The sequence below is a fragment of the Anopheles funestus genome, chromosome 2RL (genome assembly GCF_943734845.2).
Source record: "Anopheles funestus chromosome 2RL, idAnoFuneDA-416_04, whole genome shotgun sequence".
NCBI classification, from domain to species: Eukaryota; Metazoa; Arthropoda; class Insecta; order Diptera; family Culicidae; genus Anopheles; species Anopheles funestus.
The window spans coordinates 45,813,219-45,828,146 of NC_064598.1; the positions used below are offsets into that span (position 1 = coordinate 45,813,219).

The 14,928-nt window shown below is 42.2% G+C and overlaps 2 protein-coding genes across 11 annotated transcripts; one reads left to right on the forward strand and one right to left on the reverse strand.

Annotated features, from left to right (window-relative positions):
- The first annotated feature begins 347 nt into the window (after nucleotides 1–347).
- On the forward strand, nucleotides 348–11,593 carry LOC125765471 (uncharacterized). 10 transcript variants are annotated; one of them, XM_049430662.1, is made up of 6 exons: nucleotides 1,361–1,450; nucleotides 1,587–2,235; nucleotides 2,375–2,826; nucleotides 2,919–3,098; nucleotides 11,078–11,193; nucleotides 11,491–11,593. In XM_049430662.1, exons 3-6 carry the CDS (start codon nucleotides 2,487–2,489, stop codon nucleotides 11,557–11,559), a joined length of 705 nt encoding a protein of 234 aa, XP_049286619.1. In that variant the 5' UTR covers nucleotides 1,361–1,450; nucleotides 1,587–2,235; nucleotides 2,375–2,486; the 3' UTR covers nucleotides 11,560–11,593. The 10 variants fall into 10 exon arrangements, with proteins under 10 accessions (XP_049286621.1, XP_049286624.1, XP_049286615.1 ...); XM_049430664.1 differs by lacking the exons at nucleotides 1,361–1,450; nucleotides 1,587–2,235 and adding an exon at nucleotides 348–599; XM_049430667.1 differs by lacking the exons at nucleotides 1,361–1,450; nucleotides 1,587–2,235 and adding an exon at nucleotides 606–1,005.
- Nucleotides 11,594–13,133: 1,540 nt separating this feature from the next.
- Nucleotides 13,134–14,813, reverse strand: LOC125765445 (26S proteasome regulatory subunit 6B). The gene is made up of 4 exons (XM_049430625.1): nucleotides 14,679–14,813; nucleotides 14,494–14,577; nucleotides 13,876–14,426; nucleotides 13,134–13,809 (listed from the first exon to the last, which is right to left on the reverse strand). Exons 1-4 carry the CDS (start codon nucleotides 14,709–14,711, stop codon nucleotides 13,239–13,241), a joined length of 1,239 nt encoding a protein of 412 aa, XP_049286582.1. The 5' UTR covers nucleotides 14,712–14,813; the 3' UTR covers nucleotides 13,134–13,238.
- Nucleotides 14,814–14,928: the final 115 nt, after the last annotated feature.

Consider the following 14,928-nt stretch of genomic DNA (forward strand, 5'->3'; position numbering starts at 1 on the left):
AAACAATATGTAAAAACTGCAAAAAATCACAAAAAATAAAATTTCAAACAAAACCCACACTAGAAAAATAGGAACAGAAACAACGAAACATGAAAAATAGTGATCAGTTGCAACATAGTTGCAACTTAATTACCATCACCAGGCGTAAAGCCATCCGTCACTGTATCGCATCCCCACCAATAACGAGGGAGTGGTTTTTGCGTAAAGCCAAGAACGGAACACAGAGCGAACGCACAGACCCATCACGCGCAAGAACAGGAAGCAATGACAACCGGACGGAGGATGGCCGTTTTACGAAAGCGTGGGCCACGTGGGGCAGGAATGCTATAGCAGCATCGCTACAAAACACATTCGGAATGTAACCGAAATCCTCTCCCGCTCGCAATCGTTCCATCTCGCTCGCACGCACGACCGTGATACAAAACCGGGCGGGATGCTCCGTATCTCACATTTCGCCCGGTCCACTTTTCCGGGTCCGTACACGCGGAAAAACTACGGTCAGCAGAAGTCAAGACGGAAAAGTAGCATTTGCTAACTGGCTGTCGGCGCAGCAGTTGTAGTCATCGTTGTCGTCGTCGTCCCTAGCAGCAAGGAAAAGGGTATGTGCAGTGAGATTTTGTATCATTTTCTCATTCTCTCTCTCTCTCTCTTGCGTTCTCGCTTATATTTTCCCACTTTCTCTTTCACACATTTACCGAACCGTGGACAGATTTTCGCGTTTTCCAGCGCGTGTGTTTCACACGATCGATTTTCATATCCTCCGCCAGCCAACAACCGCTTTCGGCTGAAAGGCTAGACGGAAAAGGTTACTGTTGTGCGAAAGGGAAAATGTGGTGGAGCTGGCAGAGAGGGGTGCGCTCCCCCTTTTTGTTCCTTATCTCCGATCGGTTCGAAATACGTATTTCTCCGAAGTCCAACGAACGGTTTCGTTTGTTTGCGTACCCAGTTTGTGGGGCGGCCAGCTGGAACCATCGTTGGAAGGAATGGACTGCACGCTGATGTTTGGTTCGTTTGCTAGTTAGTCGCGTGGTCGCTAGTGGTTCGGTAGCACACTATCCTATCCGCTCCCGCTTCGTTCGAAAGTACACCACAACAAGCAGTAGCTTATTGCAATTTGAAAAACAACTGGCCAACCCTTTTTTTCTTATAATCAAACACACACACACGCGCGCGCACACACTCATAATTAAAGTCGTTTCAGTTCGGTACTAAAAGTCCCATCGAACACAGCATGTGATATAACCCGGTACATCATTCCCGGTTTTTTTTTCGTCCTGGGTCTTTATCGTCACGACACCACATGTGATGTCGTCCGTGCGGTACATTTAGCTACGTTTAACTACCTTGTTTCATCCCCCCTCCCCCCAAAACCTGCTTGAACTCGTCTTTTACCTCGGCCACAGCCACTGTTGTCGAAAGGATGCTTGCATGAATATTAAAGTACCCTCGGGTAAGTGTGAATCCCGGTGCGGTGATGATGGAGCCGCCTCGATGGAGCAGCCCAGTCGCTCGTGAACCATCGTCGTCATCGTAGTAACCTTCGACACTGTGCTGTGGGTTTCGTTTTAATCGCATCTGTCTTTCAGCATTAAATTACATCCGTGTGTGGTATCGTGTCTCTGACGTTTGTTTTGTTAGAGCAGCTGCTTCGTTCATCTGTAATGTGAGAATGAAAACAACCGTGAAAGTGTTTCGATTAAACCAAAGAACAAAAAATAACAACAAAAAAACCACAAAAAACCCATCAAAAAATAAAGGACACACGTGCTTGGAGTGCTTGAGCTTTATTTGAGAAGAATTCAACTTCCGTATTTTTGTGTGTATGTGTGTGTGTGCTATACGAAGAACGGTAAAAATTGATTGATTCGGCAAATGGGACGTGAATGTTTATCAGATCGAGCACATAAACATACACGGGCCAAAAAAGGGAAGCGCGTTCAAGCGGCACGGTAGAAAATTGCTCCGATGGTACTATTGACATAGGAAGAAACCATCCAAAAGCCTTCGCCGAGACGCCAGGCAGGGGGCCAAAAACGACGGGTGGGTTGGAAAACCAATAAAAGTTATCTTCAGAAAACAATTGCCAAGAATTGGAACTGCGTTCTTATAGTGTCGTGCTGTATGCGTGCCGATGGATAGATAGATGAATGGGTGAACCGATCGAACCAAATCGGATTGTTTGAAGTGAAAGCGTGCGGAAAAAGCAACGTCTATTTATTTAGCTTGTGTGTGTGTGTGCGTAATCGTTTCGTTTTATTTCCTCCCTTTCCCCCGTTCTTTTTTTGTTGTTGCTCTTGACATTACGAAGATCATTCAGGCACGTTCCTTCAGTCTCTCTGATTTTTTTTTTCATTGTTTGTTGTGTCGTATGCAGGCCTAGCTAATGAATATAGACACCAACATCAACAAACCGCACTATCGAACGATACGGCTATCGGCAGGACGTGCGAATCGTGTGTTTTTACGTGGAAAAGTGAAGCTAAACAATGTTATTACAATTAGATGGTGCCATTGAAGCGACGTTCTCCATCGAACGATTACAGCGCAGCAGTGGCAAGAACTACCAGCAAACAAAGGACACCATTCTAGCGGATGGCCGACGGAATGAAGCCATCAACAGTACAGCCGTTCTCGGCAGGACAGTACAGAACGCCACTAGGTCTACCGGTGTGCGTACGCACGTAACCGTAGCGATGGCACAAGGAAACAGCAGTACCACGCTAGTATCGGGCCTCGTACCGAAGGTAACGACACCAACAACACTGACGACGTCCACACCCACCGAACAGCCTGCCCGTAAGGCAGACATATTAATCTATCCAACAGGTGAGACTTGATGCTTTTTTTGTGCGTGTGCTAGTGTACTCAGTTCCGTTTACCTTTCCATCCCTTTCCATCTTGTCGTGCATCTTTCACAGTATCACCGGAAACGATCGTCGTACCGATCCTGTCCTGCATAGTGGGTTTTCCCATCTTTGCCCTGCTAGTCATCTGCTGTCTGCGCCGTCGTGCAAAGATTGCACGTGAACGTGACCGGCGGCGAAATTTCGATCTAAAGGCCAACACCATTACGCTGGTACGCTTCAATTCGCACCACCGTAAGTATTTTCCCCGCAAACAAAAAAAAATCTAATGTTGCACTTGCCAGGGACATAAAACTCCTCCACCAACAACCTGTGTCTTTGCGCCTTTCCACGACGTCACTTTTACATCTGTCTACAAACATGCGAATCTGGTACCGGTTTGGAGCAGAAGGGATGGCTTTTTTGGGGAGAAGCGAAGGTGTAAAAGTTTTGCTACCAGGAAACTATCATATCCCGCTGGGTGGAAAATTTGCTCGGCGTTTTGGGCAAAAAAAAACAAAAACTTTTTCTCCCACACGCGTGAGATAGTTTCTTGTGCTGGAATAAACTTTAGCTAACTGTGCCGTAGGGTATGTTTCAAACCGAAGGACAGCAACTAGGGGGAAAAAACGACAAGTTGGTCCTATGTACGAAATGAAACAACCGAATTGCTACCATTAGCGTTCCTCTTTACACTACAACTTCCAAGCGTTTTTAGTTTGCTTCATTAAAAATTAAGATGAGCTGAATTATGTTTTTGGGGTCCGTTTTTTCGAATAGATTTGTTATAGTTATGCACTTAGAATTTTTTAACCTCAAAAAAATGTTATCTAACACTACGGAAACGAAAACATGAATATTAAATCAATTTCATTCAATGTTCAATTGATTATTACCATTTCGTTTAAGAATTGATCTTTCTCTCTCTCGCTCTTTCTCTCTCTTCTTGGCTTAACGACTAGATTTTGCTAGTGTTAGTGTTCGATTTCATTCTATTTAGTTCATTAGTTGAGATCTTCAATTATATCTAAAACTGCGTAATCTATTTATCGTGTAATTCGAATTGTCTAACATTAGGCGCAAAAAATACTTATTTTTGCAACGTGGCCGGATAATGAATTCTTGCTACGGGGGACACGGTCCGGATGGGATTTGATACCCGGTACTGTCCTGTGGAAACGGCGTCGTTTATCACATACACTACTTAGCCGCCCTATATTTACTTTAAATCGCTTTTTAATAGTAAATATAGTGGAACGATCACCCGGGTTCCATTTAACCGGAATATCCGTGCACATTTTAAATAACAGTTTCAAAAGCAATTTTAAATGTTAATTGCAAAACTGGACGGAGCGGCTTATGGTAAAAATAAGTCTACTAAGCCAAAAATGGCCGGCATGACCTGTGAGGTCGTTAAGTCAAGAAGAAGAATTAAGAAGCGTTAAGCCAAGCAAAACCGATGAAGGTAAACAAAAAATGCCTTTATTAAACACTCTCCGTATATATTACTTATATATTAAATAATATACTCAAATAGAAACAAAAACTGAGGAATTCTTTTCCAACAAGAAAATCTCAATTCTGCATTTTACTAAAAACAGGACAAATTATTCGCTTTACAGGTCAGGGTTGAGTCTCGTTGAGATAACAAACTAGACGAATGTATGCATTTGACATAAACTAATTTTAAAATTAGTTTAACAAACTAGTCAAAATGACGGTACCGGTAGTGCTAGTGTAAAATGTGCCATCTCACTCACAGGGGTTAAGGCATTCACGAACTGGCAAACTCTGGTACGCTGCTGGCAGCAAAGAATTTTTGGAAGGTTGTGAAAATGGAAAGCATTCCACAAAAGTATGTTTCCACTTTCGGCCAGGGAATGCGGCACACGTTTGGACGTAGTACATTTGCATGTCGAATACTCTGGAGCCGCTTTCGTAAGACCGTTCTCCGTCCTTCCCACGCCGTACGTGCAGCGTCACGGAATAGTTCAATTAATTAAATTTTCATACAAAAGTTACGATATGGCTGGGTGTGGAAACTTTTTCGGTGCGTCAACCAAATTGAATCAATTATTTTGTCGGTGAGTGGAAACAATTTTGCCAACTTTGCCGGCGCTATGCAGATACACACAGTGATGGTAGCGAAATATTCGACCGGTTTGCTCTATTAAACGCCTCATTGTCAACGTCAGCGCCTCGTGCTTATCAGCCGAGGTTCTTGTCTTTCGATTACAGCGTGATTAGACAAAGTTTCTCGCTAGCCGAAAGTTTTGCTGAAAATCTGTTTCGACCAGCCCGTCTCAATTGGGTATGTGAGAGCCTTAAAGTTGCCACAGGGGAAACCTGTCCCGTCGTTGGGTGTGAGTGAGTGAATAGAATTGGGCTGAAACGGAAGCAAAACGGCAATCGTTAGACGATGTGGGCGAATGTGGTAAAATGTGAAAATGCTAGCACATGAATCACATTTAATGGAAGACAATCCATCCGATGCTGGGGTTGAGCGGCGAGCGCGATGCGTTGTGCGATGCCTTGATTGAGATTTATTATCTAGCGCAATGGATCCTTTATTTAGATTAATAAGAGCTTGAGTTCCGCTCAGTATCGCGACAGTCTTCATAACGAGCACGAGCACGAGCACGGTAAATTTGTCAGTAAATGTCCAGAAGAAATGATGGTGCTGCTGTGTTAACAGTTGTATATGTAACAGTGAGGATATTTACAGAAGAAAGCAGTTGCGAAAATGAATGTATTTGAATGACCGATTGAAATGGTTTAATGGTGTAAAAACTGAGTACATTTGTTATCTTTCAGATAGAAGAATATCCCAATAATAAGTTTATTAAAAAAAATTGTGAGCTTTGTTATCTACCTATCCGACGCTTCAACCGGTTAGCGGTTTTGGTCTGATTCAGAAATCCTTCAGAACCGCTCGTGACCAAATTTCTGCTCAAGCGATTATATCAACCTTTCTGGCTTACAGCCTTCTCGAAACTTCTTCAAAAATGTCCTTCGTGCTGGGTCGTCCGATATTCATTTGAAGTAGGGATTATACTTTCTATAGTTATAAGTATCTCTTCCGTCGGATTGCAGAAATAGAACTTACTGTAGTAAGTTTTGACACATAAATATGTATAAAAGGGTGGGTAATGGGATATTCCTTATCATAAGTTTTATTTTAGTTGCTACTCTTTGCGAATTGTTTTGAGTTGTTGGCAGCGGTCTTCATACAAAAGAATCGGTATCAAAATCCCATCTGAACTATTATTCAGCTTCGAGTATCTCAAGTGAGAATGTTAAATTATAGGTCAAGATCTACATGATGGTGGACCAATACCAACTTGTAAATCTAATAAGTAAATCAAATACTAGTACTTTATAATGTACAGGTAGTTCCAGAGATACACGTAGAAATCTTAAAAAACCCGCGTAGGTATCTCGAACTTCCGAGTATGTCTCGGAAGCATAAATTGTATAAACAACTTTTTTATTGAATTAGAAACAAATTATTTTCTTAAATTTTGTACTACAAAAACGCTATAAAATCACTGAGCAATAAGTGGACACCCGTGTATCTCGGGAACTACCTGTACCTTAAAAAGAATCAACGAACGGTTAGGTACTCGTCTACTGAACATCTCTTTTACAAGCGTTTACTGTTCCCAACAAACTTTCCTTGGTTTTTTTTTCTTAAAAAGAGAACAGAAAACCCTCCATTGCATTCGAATTCCTGAGCGTGAAATCAGCGCGAAGCAGAAAAAGGATTCGAAGGTAAACGTAATTATTGGCCACTTGATTGAAAACAAACAATTACTTGATGGATGTTTAAAACTCGCGAATGAAAACGGTGAAGCACATTGCACTGAAAGATAAATCGTTCGTTAAAAGTTGTTGGCGATGGTTTGGCTTTGTGTTGGGAATTTGAAATGAGAGGAAAATAACAGAAATGTTTGTATATAATTTAACCGTAGGGGTTGATTTTCAGGAATGTATGTGTGTGTGTTTTTTTTAAATTAAATGTGTTGTAAAAAGTTTACTGGAAACAAGTTTAATGTTTTAGTAAATTCTTGCTCATAAAATAATTTCGAAATAGAAAACCTAGCTTGAGTAGAGTGTGAGCTATTTTAATTTTTATATAATTATTTAAGTCAGGAATACAGGAATAAAAATAAATTGCTCTTCCCTATATCGTACCCGTAATTCTACAAATGATCTAATAACTTCATTATTTAATAAATCTGTGCGATAAATTAAGTTTGCGTTGCGTATATAAATAACACTAAAGTGGCGCCTAATCTATCGTTCTATTGATGCTAGTTCCAAGATCCCTAACTTTAAATTCTCGGAAAAGCAATCCATTAAAACGCTGTCTAGTGGAAAAGATTATCTAGATAAACCGTAAATGATATGGGTTGGGGTGTGTGCTTTATGAGCTTACTATTTTCCTACCAAAAACCAAACACCTTTCCTACGCCTTTTACGTTGTACGGACGGAACTTCCAGCGAGCTGAAATTCAACTCACGCACAGCTGTGCCACACTCCACACGCTAATGCTACTCGGGGTCGCATTAATGAGCAACTGATTGTTCGTTGCGAAGCGTTCAACCGGTCCCCGGTTTCCCTAATGCTGATCAGATTAGCTTCAGCTCTGCTAGTTTGTCCTCTCGAAATCGGGCGCCTCATTCGGACGGGGCACGAGTTTTCCGCGCAAAACGTAAACCAAACAAAAAAGTGCTTTGCCAAAGTGTATAAATTCTCATCTAGTGGCTAAAACCCGCGTGATTGTACACCCTCGCTTGTGGTTGCATCATGGGTACCGGCATCGAGATACTGTCCCGTAGAAGATTCTATCTATTTCGCTTGAACGTGATGTGTTGTTCACGTGGAATATACAGACAGAGCGCCCGCCAGATTCGGGTAATGAATGCGCAAATAAATAAATGAATGAGTATATAAATAAATAATTGATTCACAGCCACCGGCATTAGCCGCCTAACATCTTCGCACGCATGGCGCATCCTTGGCGCCGTTTTGATGTGGTGTAGCTTTACGACACTAAACAAAAAAAAAGAAGGGAAAAACAGGCCAGCCACACCTCCTTCTACTTCAAAACCAGGCCTTTCCAAGTGCGGTTAACGAAGTGGCAATTACTCCCATTAAGGTCGTGCTTTAAGCACAAACCGGGGGAGCTTCTTTCGGGAGTGTTTTAATCCCAGCTTCCAACCAGTGTGCACGTGTTGTGGAGATGCCACGAAGAAATTTCTCGAGAAACTTGCCCATTATAAACAACGCAACATTCGGAGCATAAGCTGAGCCGGATTCTTTTTTTCTTTTGCATTATGGCACAAGAATACTTTGGTGTTCGGGGCACAAGGAAGGGAAGTAAGGGCAAGAAGTTACACAGATGCTTGCCATCATTATTATTATGCTAAAACGGGTCGCTTATTCCGCTGCTCCCGGGATGCTTTCTGAAGTCGTGATCTTGCAACGCCTTGAAGTGCCCTTCCCGAAATAACTTTTGCACTACTTATCAAACCCGCTTTTAGGATGGGATTATGATGAAAGATTGTAGTTCATTTGTTTGTTTGTTTGTTTGTTTATCTGAGACACGAACATGAGGCCCCATTTCATTGCCATTTCTTGTGCTACTATTGTTGCACTACAAATGGTAATTGAACTGACCCCGGTCAGTGCCTTCGATCTCTTCGTTCTAATTCTACTGATTTAATTCCCCTTCAATCAGACCGATACCGGCCGAAAAGGGATCTAAAAGCATGGGATGCCGAAAGAAAGAAAAGCAAAGAATCAGTTCAATCAGTTCAGTTCAATGGAGAGTTTAAGAGCTTCGTTCCTTACTCGTTGCCTGCTCGTTCCGGCTATTGATAATGGGTTTTTTTATTTGTTTGGGTGAGATTTGCATTTGGCAAGCGGATTTGAATTTTGGACACGATGGATTGCAAAGTTTATTTTGGCAATTTTGCTTTTGCCGCACGCTGGTTGAAATCGTGACGGTTCGTGCCCCAAAAAGCTGGAAGAGTTTCGGTGTGAACATCGTAATCGAGCAAGTTGAACGTAACTTTGGTGTTAACGTTGGGTAATTCACCCAATGCTAACCAAGGGGTGAATTGCTTTCATAACTTTCCTAATCGCTTAAGCACCATAAGATTTGGAAGTATCACAAGCGAAGATTAAATTATGCAGTATTATCGGGTATGATTGTTGCTATCGAAGATTTAACAAAAAATTAATCTGCTTTCGCATAGAGATTAAACATAAGCAAATGAATTCACGCCCTACTGGTCCTCCGCTAGCTACCCAGAACTTTAGCGAAAACGGATAAAAAAGTAAATCTGATATTTCTTTCTGGCCTTGAAATTATGGGAGAAGTTTTTCCGGTTATGGGTTTCCAGACGCTCAAAAAATACAGTTGAAGTTCTGTCAATCACATCGCTGGAACATGGAAAGAGTCTTCGGATAAAGAAGACTGTATGAAATCCAATGATATCTTGGCGATACGCGATACTTCGTGATGGAAGCGACAAATTTCGGAAACTACTTTGTGACTAAATTACAGATCACCTCAATTCCTAAAGTAGAGAACATCACCTTCTTCTAGAGAACATCGCTGATCGTTAGCTGCTAAGGAACTTACTGGAAGAGAATTGTGTTGAAGTCGTAGATACTTTTTTTTCTTAGCAGAAAACGTAAAGTATACAAAGTAAATTGTCTTTGGTGAATCTGATTGAGAACTTTTTTTTATGAGGAGTCCTCAAACATTCATATGAATGACTCGTCACAAGATTCATTCAGAATAACACTCACGCTTATATCAGTCTCGTCAACCAATAAGACTCCTACTCCTACGTGGAAGCAAAATGTTGATATCCTTTCCGGCAATCAGAAATCTCTTTTTTTTGGGGTGATTGGCTACTGCTCAGAAGCTGACGACCTGGACGGACATGTTCGCATAAAGATGTGTATTTTGATCGGATACAACGTTGTTTCAATCCTTTTTTTGTTTCAATCCTTTTTTTGTTTCAATCGAAAAGGTAACCTTTGGCCTAACTCTTTTTTCTGAGGACCTGATGTGCTTTATGGTCACATCTGCTGACTAGTTTTCTGTTTGAAGCGATCTCTTGAAGAGAGAAAATGTCTTGAATGTCAGACAGGCTAAATCTTGAAGCCAGTCTCACGATGTAAAAATTTTTCGTTCCGGCGGACGTATCTTCAACAGATGAAATACAGTTAAACAACTTTTAGTAGTGACTGTAGCAAATTAAGATATAACATTATCAAAGATTGTCTTCGCCCAGGTGAAAGAGAACTCGTATAATAAATTACCAAAAATCATTCCTCTTTCAATGCAGTTTTTTTTTTGCTCGGTTAGAACGGCCTGGCCGTATCAAGACTTATTTTACCACGTAGCAGAATAGTCAGTCCATGCCACCGGGGGACGGTCCGGATGGGGTTTGAACCTGGTCCTGCCGTGTGGACCGGCGCCGTTTTTCACATGCACCACCGGAAAACTGCCGCCCCAAATGCAGTTTTTACTCTAGAATTTTTGCAAAAGTATAATTCTAACATCTTCCCTTAAATATTGTAAAAACCTACCATTCAAATCGACCGTCGTTCCATTTAGCCGTGGTAGCGTTCTGTGAAAGAGTCCTAATTAAATTAGATTCAAAATTCAATGCAAGTTTGTCTTCCATTGAATAAATCTCAAATTAACATTCGCCGGCGCAAGCCTTCTTCCAACCCTACCGGCAATGGAAACGATGTGCGTCTGTGAGAATCAATTCAAAGGGAGAAACGATGTTATCCATCCTTGCAAAGCGTTTTGTGCAAAACATCAGTGAAGCATTTATGGAGCCCATTCATTCTGTCCTTTCCAAGAAACTGGTAGTCTGGGCTGGGGAACAACTTTGGTGTTTGTGTGTGTTCTGTCCTTCGGGCAAATCGCTCTATCGCTTAACGATGGTAAACGTGGCTCGGACGGAACAGGATGAACGTGAACAAAGGTATCCTTTTGCCGTGTTGTTGTTGTTACAAGTGAATGGAAAGGGCTATTGCGAAGACATCCTTTAAGGTATTCATCCCAAAATGGAGTTTATGTACTAACTTGTACTGGGAGTTGTATTCTGACGAGTTTATTATAGAGATGTTATTTTTTGTTCAAGGAAATGTTTTCTACCAACTAATGTTAGACATTTTACTCTATATTCTCTCTCACCAGTCAGCAATCAACGTTCCATCCTGCTACAGTCGGGCGACAGTTTGAGTCGCGGATATCCGTCTCTCGATCTGGATACGGTGTACGAAGAGAAGAGTGATACGCACTGCAGCAGTCAGGTAACTCCGTTCACTTTTAACACTAGAACTACCAAGCGTTTTAAGCGTTTTTCGTTTGTGGTTAATTTTTAAACAATTTCGAAGAGTTGGAGTATATTTTATTGTTTATTGCAGATCGTACTATAGAATATATATGTGAAACTCATGTTTGAACTTCCTTAGAATTGTTTAACCCTAAAAAAATATAAGAAGAAAATGAAGCGTTCCAGTCAAAATGACTGGTCCGGTAGTTCTAGTGTTAAACCATTCTGAGCGTAGTTTTGCTCTCAACTGACTGAATTCTTTGTCCTCGCTCAGCTCGACTCACCTGCCGCACATATGCTGCTGACCGATTCACCACCCGATACGGACAACGAACAGTGCTAGCAGTCCGAGAGTCCGGTCCGTTCGCGGGCTCCCAGCCCGGAACAGACCGGTCCGTTACTGCCCGGGTGTACCAACACGATCACTGGCACAATCGCGACGGCAGCGTATGGAATGTACGGTAAGGATCGTGATGACACCGTGTTGGATCTCGTGCGGGGCAAACGTAAACGGTTCCGGAACACCAAACACAAACGCTTGGCCGTATCGCACAGTGAAACGAATCTTAGCGGACTAGGGCGTAATGTGACCGATCGTAGCCCGGCACGATCACGGGATGCAATGGGCAGTAGCAGCTATAGCAGCACCAGTAACACAAACACCAGCTTGGACGAGACGGGTAAGGATGGGAAACAGTCCAAGACGAGGTATGGGTCCCGGAAAAAGGCACCACGCGTCCAGCGTCAAAGGGAAGTGTGCGAAGGTATAAGGGCACCGCTCTGGACCACACTGACCCATGCACAGACAATAAGCGATTATGAAATCTAGGCATCTTCCTCAGACCCAAATAACTCAGGGAAGATGTACCGGATCCGGGTCCGGAAGCGTAGTAGCAAACGTGTTCTCCAGCTCATTGTGCGGAGCATACATAAGGAATTGACTGGTAGATAGCAAATGTGCAAGATTTCATACAGCCAACAGCAAACTTTACAAAAACCAAATGCCGAGCAAGGATAATTAAATCCATTAAAATTTCTAGTCGAAATGCTGAACCATTGTTAATTATGAAACATTTTGTGTAGGATAAGCGACATTACATTGAACTAGACACCAGGGGCAACCGAATGATTGACACAGAATGAAACAGAGATGAGATTGAGCAATAAGCAAACGCGTAATAACGGGTTGGGACAAATTGTTACAAGTGTAGCTAATATTGTTGAAACATTTAACAAATTGCAGATAAACTTTAAACCAATGGGAAACTTACAACCATCAACCGAGCAGCCAAAACGCATATTAATAATGAACAAAAAAAAAGGACAAATAATCCTATTAATTGATTGATTATACAAGTGCAATAGTTGCTATATACATATATATCTATATATATATATACCATGTTGAAATGATATATCTATACAATTTCGTTTGCGCTATATAAAATTTGTATACTACCAATAAAGGTTTCCTTAAACTTTCGGCGTGCTGCTTGTTAGAATTGTAAGCACTAAAACCAGTAGATGAATTTTATGAAGAAAATGATAAGCGTGGCAATAGCACAGCGAGACTTTAATAAGTGTACCATTTGAATAGAAGCAAAGCAAAATAACAATACAAACGTGAAGGCTGCTTCATCAGTTTTTGAAGATGAGCCATCAACACGGGTCCGCGTTTGTGGTTTCAAAACATGCTGCTATCGTAACTGTATGTACTAAGTTCATTTCGTACAATGCCAAATAACAACTTTGTGGAACGTCAATGTTAAACAGGAAGATCATTATATATATATACACTCTTTCTCTCCGGTACATAGATGTGTCTGTGTAAGAAGGTGTCCGTTTGGTTTGGTTTTCATTTTTGTGTCCGAAAATGTAATGCCAACAAAAAAAAAGGGAATTAAGCAACTAAGGGCATTCGTGACAATACAAAATCATTTTATTCATACGAACCGAGACAAGATTCGTGTAAAACGTATAATCGAAGCTAAATGAAAGGTAATACACCCCGATTCCTCGTTCCTATTTGTAGAACTCGTGCTCCGTTTCATCCTTTTTAATATTGTTTTTGTATCCTTTCTCAAAGTCCTTCGCTAGCACAATGTATCGATTTTCACGTACCGCGTGCATGCCCGCTTCCTGACAGATAGCGTTAATATCGGCACCGGAGATTTTGTCCGGCCGGGCGACAAAATCTTCCAGATCGACATCCTCGGACAGATTCATCTTGGCGGTAATGGTGGAGAAGATCAGTCGCTTCTGTCGTCGATCAGGCAGAGGGAATTCGATCTTTCGATCGAGTCGACCCGGACGCAGCAAGGCGGGATCGAGTGTATCCGCGCGGTTAGTTGCCATGATGACCTTTACGTTGGTGGTTTGATCGAATCCATCCATCTGGTTGAGTAGCTCTAGCAGGATGCGCTGTACTTCACGATCAGCACCGGTCTGGGCGTCAAAACGCTTCGTGGCGATAGCATCAATTTCATCAATGAAAATAATGGCGGGTGAGTTTTCCTTCGCAAGACGGAACACGTCACGCACCATGCGGGGTCCTTCACCGAGATACTTCTGCACAAACTCCGAGCCAACCACACTGTAACGGACAAAGAGGGCGCAAATGTTAAGCTGCGTTCACATTCTCATCAATATTATTACTTACCGAATGAAAGCGGCCGTTGTATGATGTGCGACAGCCTTCGCCAACATAGTTTTACCGCATCCGGGTGGTCCGTACATTAGTACACCACGCGGAGGATCAATACCGATTTGCTTGTACAGTTCGAAATGTGTTAGCGGTAGTTCGACAGCTTCACGGATTTCCTGCTTCTGCATGTCCATACCTCCGATGTCGGAATACTGAACATCCGGTTTCTCGTCCGCATGTAGCATAGAAATTGAACTGTCCGCTTCCGGTGGCAAAACATCCACCAGGGCATTGCTGTGTTTGTGCAGGGCGACGCTAGCCGATGGTTTAAGCAACTCCCGGTCGATGGTGGACAGAATGCGAACATAGTAGTTAGATCCCGTCGTCGACCCAACAATACCGGTGTTTTGATCAACCGCTTCCAAGAACTGCCCAATTACGAGGGGAACCGACTGGATGCGTTTCACCTCTTCCTGTGCGTGAAGGTATTCCTTCTTCAAATTACGCTGTTCATCCTTGATGTACTCTTCCTGCACTTCCAAGAACTCGAGCATCTTCAGCAGTTTCTACGTAGACAAAGGAATAAGGGCAGTTTAATACAAAAACCTCGCCCATCACATTTCCAGTCTTTACCTTGTATTTTATATAAAGATCCTCCTCCAGAGGTTCTTCCAAAGGGTTCACTACGTCCTTCATGGTTCGCGTGTCGGTCTCGTCCTGTGCGTGGCAATCAAATGGGAACGTTACACTCGATGACAAAAGCAATACTTGCACTGCAGCAAATATGCCAGCTGTTGTGGCTACACCCTCGCACTTACCTTATCAGGAATTACCATCTCAGCGTCAATCATTTTCACTATTTTTTGTAAGCTAAACAAGCAAAGATCGAACAACGGCAACAAATATTGCAATGACTCGGATGATTTTTGACAGCAGAGCGTGCGTCAACTTTTGCTACAACAAAGTTTGACAGTTGATTTCTTTGATGCTGGCCAAGGTTTATAGGTAACCGAAACGCGGCAACACTGTGAAACATCATAATTAGGGACAAAAAAACGATTTTTCTTT